Source organism: Aptenodytes forsteri, unplaced genomic scaffold (assembly GCF_000699145.1).
Source record: "Aptenodytes forsteri isolate BGI_AS27 unplaced genomic scaffold, ASM69914v1 Scaffold410, whole genome shotgun sequence".
In the NCBI taxonomy this organism is placed as follows: domain Eukaryota; kingdom Metazoa; phylum Chordata; class Aves; order Sphenisciformes; family Spheniscidae; genus Aptenodytes; species Aptenodytes forsteri.
The window spans coordinates 591,354-601,647 of record NW_008793958.1 but is presented as its reverse complement, the minus strand read 5'-3'; the positions used below and the strand labels follow the sequence as shown (position 1 = coordinate 601,647).

The 10,294-nt window shown below is 38.4% G+C and overlaps 1 protein-coding gene across 1 annotated transcript in view; it reads left to right on the top strand.

Annotated features, from left to right (window-relative positions):
- Positions 1-10,294, top strand: part of MNAT1 (MNAT1, CDK activating kinase assembly factor) — a gene marked incomplete at its 5' end in the record, with an annotated part of 109,373 nt that overhangs the window by 31,782 nt on the left and 67,297 nt on the right. Inside the window, 2 exons of the mRNA XM_019472977.1 lie at positions 1,875-2,015; positions 7,689-7,814. Of these exons, the coding sequence (XP_019328522.1) occupies positions 1,875-2,015; positions 7,689-7,814 (267 nt within the window). The remainder of the gene's footprint in view (positions 1-1,874; positions 2,016-7,688; positions 7,815-10,294) is intronic.

Sequence of the window (10,294 nt, the reverse complement as noted above, 5' to 3'; positions counted from 1 at the left end):
GGTTGTCCCGCTCATGCCTTGTGAGCGCCCTCAAGATGAACCGCTCCATAATCTTCCCTGGCACCGAGGTCAGGCTGACAGGCCTGTAGTTCCCCGGATCCTCCTTCCGGCCCTTCTTGTAGATGGGCGTCATCTTGAGTTTACTCCAGGCTTCACCGTGATCATCTTTATTTCTTTAGATGTTGGGACTGTGTCTAGATCATCTTTAAGCTCGACACAACCCTCACTGCCTATTGAGCTCGTTTCTGTTTTACTGTTTTGTTTGGTCTTCCTTTCAGAAAAAAATTGATCTGACTTGTGATAATTCTTCCTTTTTCCTGTAGTCTGATCTGGTTTAGGTTTGTATATCAGTTTACCTATTTCTGACTACAATTTTTCTGGGCTGGTTCTTCAGGCTAGGTCTGTCAGCACTTCCCTACAAGTTTTCTTCTGTTTCAGTGCAAATTCCAGGCAGTTTTTGCACGTAAACTTGGAATAGGCTTGGAATGTCTTTAAAGACCCTGAGCTCTTCAGTTCTGTTGACTGAACTAACTAGATCCCTTAATTCTCAGAAATAACCTCAGTTAGCAACTTGGGGACTTTTTTGTTTGTTTCCTTCCTGTCATTGAATGCGAAGAGAATCCAGTTTCAGGTGGTCACTAGTTGGTGACCAGCTCTTTGCCAGTGTCACTGATGGTTACAAAATGAAAGCAGCTTCTGTTGGCTTGGTGGCAGGTGATGAGATCTGTCAGCTCTTGCATCCAGGAGTAACTGGGCCTCACTGAGACCCAGTGGCTTCATCTGCCTGGTAAAGGGATGTTTTTCAGCATATTCTGGCATATATCAGATTGCTATGCTTTATGATACAATTTTAGGTCTTTTTGTTACAAGAACAGATTTTACTAAGCTCTTGGCTGCAGTGTTTTGCTGAAACTGCTTCCGTGGATTAATCATCCATTTAAGTTTTATAAAATTTTAATTATCTCTGCATTTTTACTGAATCTCCCTTTGCTTTAGTATTTTTGGTGGGGAAGATTTGGAAAATGTTTTCTGTATGTTATTGTCCTATACCTTCTTACCACCAAACTAACGTTCTTTTGATTCCCTCTTCTGTATAAAATTGTTTAGCTGTAATCCTTCCCCCCCCGTCTTTGAGCCCTCCTCTTTTTTCTTCCACTATGATTTTCAATAACAGATGACTTAATAGTTTATAGGTTAAAAAAGACTTCTACAGAAGTAAATCCTGAAACAAAAACTAGTCGCTATATACTAGTTATTTCTTTCTTTTCTTCTCTTGTGGCATATGACTTCAATCCAAGTTATAGGAAAAATTCCTCATTTTCTGGGTATGTTTTGTTTTTTACAGTTCATGCTTAAATATGTTTTAGCTTATAAGCTTCTCCATTAATATTCACAGATTTGTAATTTCTTATTTTTCTTCTACACCACTGTTAAGAAGCACACAGTGTACTTTGCACACAGGATGCCGCTGATCAAGGGGGTGATCCGAAACAGTATTGTGGGATTATATTTTTGGTCACCCAGTTACATCACTTGAGAAGTAGGATGTGTGGGAGCAGAGAGGGGTGCTTTCGTTTTTGACAATAGGTCTTCCTTACACCTTTACTCTTTCTCTAACATTTAAAGAGCCAAGATCCAAATGGTTACTTCTACTGCAAAAAGCAGCAAGGAAAAAATCTAACTTTGCACTGGACAATAAGGGGAGGTAGAATCATCATAACCACCTAAAAATTCTACCTAAAATTCTACCTTAAAAGGTAGAATTTGGCTGCATTCCCATTGCTTGGTCTGTCGTAGGTCCTTTGGTAGGCAGTAGAGCTGTGGGCAGGTTCTGTCCACCCAAGGACAGAGCTGATTTCTAATTTCCATTTCAGACACGGGAGCAGGAAGAGCTGGAGGAAGCTTTAGAGGTAGAGCGACAGGAAAATGAACAAAGGCGACTGCTCATACAGAAAGAAGAACAACTACAACAGATGATAAAAAGGAAGAATAAGCAGGCACTCTTGGATGATCTGGTGAGTAACAAAACCAGTGGCTTTGAATGCTCAGTAGAATGCTCAGAGCAAACAGCAAGTACACTGACATTTATCTCTACCATGGTTAACTGTGTGGAGTTTATACATCTGCCCCTTTCTGTTTCCCTGTCTTGCATGTTTCATGTGTTACTGTTCTCTCACCTATCTTTCATTTCAGTGTTACAAACAATTCTGGTTTTGATAAGCTAAGGACTGGAGAAAGAGTGCTTCTGGGATTCATAGACTTAATTGGACTCATTGTCCAGAATGTCCAGTGCTGGTTAGAAATTAATTCTACGAAAGCATTCTTGGCTGTTTCAACACAACATTAATCCTGGATAAGATTCTAGCAAAGAAAAATGCAGAAGGCTTTTTGGGTATTTGAAGAAGGCTATTTTCCTGGTTCTACCTGTTTTGATATTTTTTTTTTTTCCATTTCATTTCCTAGTGAGCTTCCATTGAAAGATCTTTTCTTGTTGCGCATTGACATGCGGGGGTATATTTCAGAAATTGCTTTAGTGAGTCCAGCCACTCTACCAGTTTACTTATTAGTTGACATTTGACTGCATATCTGAAGAAGAGCTAGTATAAAAGTCTAGATTTCTACTTAATTCATTGACAGTATGAAAGCCACAGGCTTTGACTGTGATCTGGGATGGCTTGCATTAGCACAGCTGATATGGTGACTACTCCACGTTGAACCTGGTGTGTGATAGGTGAGGTTCTGTCATGTCTGAGGCCACATAACTGCCTGCTTGTATTGTCTTCAGCTGATCACAATTGCATCTGCTTTGGTGTATGTCTGATCATGCATTTTGTGAGGGGGCTAGAGAGGAGCTACTAAGTTGGTTCAGCCATAATGTGAAATCCTGCCACTGCTGGCTTGTTAAGCAGTCCTGAATGGTGGCTGATAATCTGGTGTGTTGAAGCAAAGTGGTAATCAGGAGCTACTTCATGAGCTCAGCCACCTCTGCAATGGGGAGATGGTAGATAACAGGGGACAGTAACCTCATGAGTTATTTGAGCATTAGTCAACCCTTTTTGAGTCAAAGCACCTAAATGATAGGTGGTCCCTTTGTATTCAAAAACTACTAAAAGAAAAAGATTTCTTGCCTTGAGTGTGTCGTGTTCTCTTACTGCAAACTTTTTGTGTATGAGTTGTTCCTTTTGGAGTGAATAAAGCTTGGATTCATTTGAGGGGTGTATAGACAACTGAAGAAAAACTCGGGCTACTTCTGGAAGTTGTGTTAATCTTGTCTTTGGCTGAATTTACTACTGAGTCTGCATCTGAAATGCAATGATGATGTGTGGGCATAGAGAAGCTCAATAAATGTGTTATTTAAACAAGATTCACATCTCCATTTTTTTAATACATGTGGGTGTGTACAGACATGCATGCACACACATTCACATGCTCTAACATCCGTGAGAACAGTGTGTGTGTAACCTTGAAGGAAATCAGGAAAAAGGAGAAGTATGTATGCATGCACACGTGTGCAGCTATGTCAATGTGGTTTAAAGCTGCTTGGCAGATTTAAATCAGAATTTCTCTCATTTCAGTTTATCTCACATTAATATAGCATTAATTCCTGCTTCGTATTCTCAGTTCTTATTCAAGATACAGATGCTTTTCTACCATTCCTGGAAAAGTAGAGTTCCACTTTGAACCAGTGCAGAAGGCACTGACGTGAAGAGGGGGCATCAATGTGTGATTTAGAAGCTTCAGGCGCTCTCCTGAAGAGCTGCCTTTTCCTAAGCCAGGAGTCCTGGCAACCTGTCATTGGTTTTGCTGAAAGGAGCTGGTGTTTCATTTTTTTGTAGACAAAAGCAGAGATGAGCAGAAAGGTTTTCTGAAAATCCCTCAAGACTATAACTTTGAATCCAGCAGTCTTTTCACTTTAAAGGTAAAAGTGCTTACAATCCACACAATTAGGAATAGTTTGAGTAGTGGATCGATTAATAAAAGCTCCACTATGAACTTGAGTTAATGGCTCAGAATAGGGATTTTTAACTGGTTTCTGACTTATTTCAATCCTGTTCTAAAACACACTCTTAATTTACTACAGACCAGTGTGTTTTTTGGTTTGTTGGGGTTTTTTTCCTTTTTTTTTTTTTTTTCATTTTTACAAAGCAGTTGGTTTTACTGGAAGCCTACTTCACCAGGTGGCTTGAGGAAAGAATGGTTATAAATAATCCTTAAAACATGGCCAAAATAGGTAGTTTTAACTGTGATTGCATATGTATTGCTATTAAAACATATCTTGAATATTCTAAAAACAACAGAAAGGTGATTTTTTTAAAGGCCAAGGAAGGAAACAGGGCAATTTTAAGTTGTGTCTGTGTTTATGAAGGGGCGCTGTCAACTTAAATTTGAGCCAAAACTTGTTTTGTAATACTAAAGGTTTATAAAACCAGCACTGAAGTGTTTGTACAATGACTTACAAAGTCTCTGGAAAACGAGCAGTTGTTAAACAAACATTTCCAATGGTCTCTGAAATCCTTCTAATGCTGTGCTGCAAATCTGAAAATGAAGCTGATCATAAGTAAAACTTAATTGAAAAATGCAGCAAAAGCAAGCATAAGCAGTAGCAAAGAATTACATTAAAAAAATAATCTTATATCTATGGTTGCTGGTACTGCGCTAAAACAACAAGGATTAAGTTCTGGCTACAGTGATACTAGTGGCAAAACTACTGACTTGGCAGGATTGTGAGTGTAGAGGAAGGTGGGAAGCTGACATTTCACCTATTGCTTTTGAATCGTCTCTTTTGGATGCATCACCTGGCTCTGGGAACCTACAGCCCACTTGACCTGGGTCTTGGTCATTTTTTTCAAGATTTTTTTTTTTTCCCCCGCCCCCATACTGGGCAGCAAGAGAAAATTTAAGATGAATTTGTTGCGTGGTGCAGGTAGAGATGTCGGGCCTTTCCTCTTCCAAGAAGAGAATTTTACCTTTGGTGCTTAAATCCTAATGGCTGAGGAGAGATTCACAATTTCTTACATGTATTATTTATGGTATTATCATATTGAGTAAAGGTCTTGGATGTTTTCAAAAGGGTACAAGAATACTGTCCCGTCTTCAAAGAGCTTATAGTTTAGGTAGTCCAGGTAGAGAAAAAGGCGCCGAAATGTTTGTTATTTAAAATGTTGTGCAGCAGGCTCTGGTTCCTGGTCAGCTCAGTGGGTCATGCAGAAAGGACTGGACTTGGGGCCAAGGCTCCACGAACCCGTCCTTTGCTGGGAGCAGGGAGGGGAGGGCCAGTATCACTTGCTGGAAAGGTGAGCAAGGTGTCGCGGGCTACTGGAAGAGCAATCAGGTGCTTTGCCTAGGTTGTTACCTGTTGCCTGTTTTGCCTCCCAGTACTAAATTAGCAGATTTTGTATTACCTTCATTATAAGTGACCTCTTTTACAATAAAACCTCTCACTTCAAAAGCACAACACCTTGTTGTAATTTAGACTTGTAGTCTCAAATGAATCTTACATATTATTGGAAGAGTTGTATGTGCGTTTTGTTTTGGGTTTGGTTTTTTTAACCCTCTAGACTTGGATAATCGGGGCTGAGTAAAATATTAAAGCGCTTCCTTTATTTACTGTATAAACTCTCTCACCTGTGCACAGAGAATTATAGATCTGCTCTTAGATGTCTTCGGTGCTATGGGACTTGCGCTCTCCTCTTCAAGAGCCCATACTTGCAGGCATGAGCAAAATGGCATTGCAGCACATGGCAAAGAGGCAGGTTTTCCCTGGGCTGTGGCATAGCTTGGAGTCAAGCAAAGGGCAAGGTGCCTTAAAGACATCAAGTGTCCCCACTTTTACCAGAACCTCAGGGGTTTTGAGACAAACCTTTCAGAAACTTTTGCATATAGCTAGCTTTGTTCATACTGTTAGACAGTTTGTTTTCCCATACAGAAAATTGCTAGTATGGGTAAATGCTTACAGGATTGGACCTTTCATGTGTGTTAATAGTTAACAGAAGGGCTATGTGCGTATTAGAAAGGACAAACAATCATGGATGTGGTGGCTTGCTGGCACGGTGTGGGTTTCCCACAGTTGTGTAATCTGGTTACCGGTCATCGTGAGAACTCTTGAGAAGTTGGTACAAAAATTGGCTTCGTTATTGTGTTAGAAATGCAGTGAACGTTTAAGGAATGTGAGAGGGCAAAACGAACCAGAGAACACTTCACACTCTTCCCTTCTCCCCAGCATATTAAATCTGATGATTAAAAGAATCCAACATCCTTAAACTCTGCTGGCAGCTAGCACCATGTGCTGCTGCATGGTGGTTACAGACATGTACCACGCGTTGAAGATGCAGACTGTAAACTAGTGCGTTCGTGGTCCAAATTTTCTCCCAGTTGTACAGAAATTAGACGTCTCATTATTACAATTTAGGTTTTTAACCTCTTCCCTCCCCTCCTCCCGGTTAATCACAGAAATGTGAGTAGGATCCTGTGCCTTAGTTGTTGTATTTGTGACTCTGGACCAGATCTCGTCATGTGAGATTTTTCTGCTTTTAGCACTTGCAATTTAGTCATAAGACAAAGAGAGTGTAACAAAAAATAGAGAGGAAGGAGGACTGGAGAGTGATGTGAAAAGTCAGTGTACAACATGACTGTTCTTCATGATCACTTCAGAACATTTCTCTAGGATACCATGAACAGCAAGGCATCTCGCGGCATTAAAAACTTCCAACTTCTTACCTGTTGTAAATAAAAAGTCACAGTCTCATTTATTAACGTTTGTTTGTTTTTTTCCATAACAAATATGGTTCATAGTTCAGTATTTTCTTGGTTCTGTGAAACAGAAGCATATGTGATGTTTGAGGGCCTTAGGAATAAAATACTGCGCTAGAGCAGTCCAGGAAGAATCCATCTGAACTTCTTCCCTGCTCTCAACTTTACAGTCATTCTAGCTAGGAAGTCTCAAGGATTTTGGGGTGTGTGTGTGTGGATAGTCACATTAGTTTATTAGAAAATTACTTGGCCAATAATTTTCTGACTCTCTCACGAATGCAGTTACAAATATGTATGTTAATAATAATTCTGTTCTGAGAGTTTAAGTAGTTCATTTGCTTAACTATTCATTTTATTACTTTTTATATATATATATATTTTTAAATTGGCTGGCTTCCCTAAAAATAAGTTGGTGAAGGAGAAAATAAATATGCTGTTGGTTGCACTTACAATAGTGCCATTGTGCAAAGCAGAGCAAGGATCATTTCCAAACGGCCTCAGGTGAAATCTAATGGGAAACAATTTCAAACTGGTCTGAATTCATTGGTAGAAAGAATGTGTCTTAGATAAACATCTGATCCAAGTTATACTACTTGGTATTATTCCTTCTCTGATTAAGTTCTAATATTTTTTTTTATTTTAATAAATATAGTTGCATTGGCCAGTTGGAATAAGGAGCCTGTTATATTGTCTTTAATGTGGATTCTATAAAAACGGTTGTTTGCAGGTTACTCTGATTTATGGGGTTGCTGCAGCTTTTTCTTATTACTGAAAATGATCGTTTTCTGTAAACTGTTTCTCATAGAGAGGATAGTTAGCATTATGCTGCTCTGCTAGTGATGGCCCTTCAGACACAGCTTGCAGTTTTGAAGAATATGCAGTGTTAATTAATATTTGTTTTGGTTTAGCATTCAAACTTGTTCATTGTATGTTTATAGGAGAGCTCCAATCTTCCTGCTTCACTGCTTTTAGCTCAGCATAAGGACAGATCTACTCAGCTAGAAATGCAACTGGAAAAACCCAAACCTGTTAAACCAGTCACGTTTTCCACTGGCATCAAAATGGTAAGACTTGCTTTTTTCTTTTTTTTTAATGCCTTTCAAAAGACCAAGGATTTCCTCATATGAAATTTAGAGGTTATTTAAACCTGAGTTGCGTATTATGTGAAATAGACTGTTGTCTTCCAATTAAATAGGAATTAATCTAAGAGTTTCATCATTCTGCTAGTTGGAATATATGAAATATTTTCATTGCATAATTATAAAAAATCAAGTTATACCTCTTTCCCTGAAAAGTTGTGGTGTACTTTGAATTATTTTTGTCTCATTTGCGTACCAATTCTGGAAGTTGAAATTTTGGAAGTTCAAGAATAGGCTGCACTTTCTTCAGATTTACTTTAATCACCGGAATAATCCGTGAGTATGAGACGGACGATTTAGAAGATGGTAATGAGTGGTTAAGGATGCTATTTTCATTGTTATTGGACTCTAGGAAGCAACAAGTATTTTTGCCAATGTGTTACTGCTACGGTGACAGCTAAAGATCTGTCAGCATTCCTGTTCTTTATCACAACATGGTACAAGTATGCATCAGCCTGTGTGTGGAAACGTAAAGTTTTGTGGAGGGTTTTAGGGGTGGGAGCATGAGTTACTGATCTTTTTTGCACCTAACTGGTTTCCTGTTTTGTTTTGTTTTAAATCTCTGCACTTTTTTTTAGACTTTGTATTTTAGAATTGACAATGGTAAATGATGTCTTGAAAATAACCAACACACTCTTCACCCTCCTCAACAAACCAAGAAGTCAGCAAAGCCAAAACCTTTGCATCAAGCTAGTCTCTCATCAATTAATCAATTTATTTTGTCAGGGATATCTGTGCTATGTTCATTATTCCCCAGAGAGTTCACAATGTTGAAGCACTTGCAGCTTATTTTTCCAAAAGTAGTGTCAGCTTTTGCAAAGTTGTGCAGATTGTTTTTCTGTAGTATAAATTGTATCTTCTTCCTTTTTCTTTTAAAATCTAAGAGTCTGGGAGAGATTGATATGCTTCGTGAGATGTTTTCTGTTTGTGTAGAAAAGCTAGTGGACAGAAAATGTTTGTTGTTTTGTTTAAAAAATATTCTAACTGAATGCCTGTTCCTTTTATTGCTGTTAAAATGTATTATCAGAATTTTTTAAAGCTGTTGGCCTTTCTTCTGGGAAAAGGAAGAAGATAAGCTTATGCTATATGATGAGGACAACGGAAGTACTTTCTAATGCATTTGTAAATGGACGTTAAATGCAGTATGAGGTAGTGGACATTTCAAATCTGCAGCCCTAAGTAAACTTCATCCAGGAATGGTGAAAGACTTGGATGAGGAGATTTCTATCATCATGACATTTAAAGCTTAACGTTTGGAATAATAGGGCATACTCCAGATAACCAATTGTTACTTTATCGGTGTTCAGACAGTGTGAGTAGATGACTAGTTTAATTTGTTAGGTTCCAGACAAACAAACAAAAAACCTCACCCTGACTGACCTTAGTCCTAGATTAAAAAAAAAAACAAACCTTAAAAAAGAAAATTAGGAATAAGTACAGTTAACAATAAAGTTAAGGATAGGAATATTTGAAGTTGGTGACTACTATTTATGGAAAATGGATTACATCAAGCAAAACAGATTTTACACCCATAAAATTACAGGTTTTGTTGAGAAGGATGAATGTTTCCATATTTTCTTTATAGGGTGCTTGATTTAGTTATTGCATGACATTGATTTTTAGAATTATATAGAAATTACATTACAGAATAATAACAATATTGAGATTCTGCACAGTAAATGAATTAACTGGCTAACTTGTAATTTCGTAGAAATTACAACTACGAAAGTAGTTGTTGGTTACCACAGCATGGGAATATTTCTGTGGGTGTTCTGCTAGGACACAGTTCAGTGTTTGGAAGCAGATGTTGAATTTCTATGGATGACACGCAAGCTGGCGGTTTACAGGGCTGCTTTGACAAACTGGCCTCATTTGAATGAAATGTGTTTTAACATGGCTAAATGCAAAATTATAAATAGAAGAGTAAATAACAGGCTCTGTGAAGAGGATTTGGAAGTTTAGCTAAGCAAGTAAACCAGTTTGACCCTTGGCCACAGCATGTGTGTGTTGGGGGGGCCTTGGGTATGTGAATAGTACAGCAATAGATAGGAAAGGACTTTTCCTTCTGAATGCAGTATTAGGAAGACTCATGGACTGAAGAGTTCTGCCAACTGCATTTTGAATGCAAAAATCAGAAAGAACGTAAAGAGGAGCCAAAAAGCTCCATTCAAAGGCAGAAAGATATGCTTTGTACTGCGTTCTGCCTCTAGTTTGAGAGAAGGTTAAGATGTGACTCAATTTACAGTAAGTACCTCCTTAACGCAGAACATGCCAAATCTGAACAGTGCAACGGTAAATGTAGCAAGAACCAGTAACCTTAGTTAAACAAATAGGATCTAAATAGGAAGTGAAGGAACAAATAAGACCTAAAGTTCACAATGTTCCACTGGTTAATTGGCCTCACT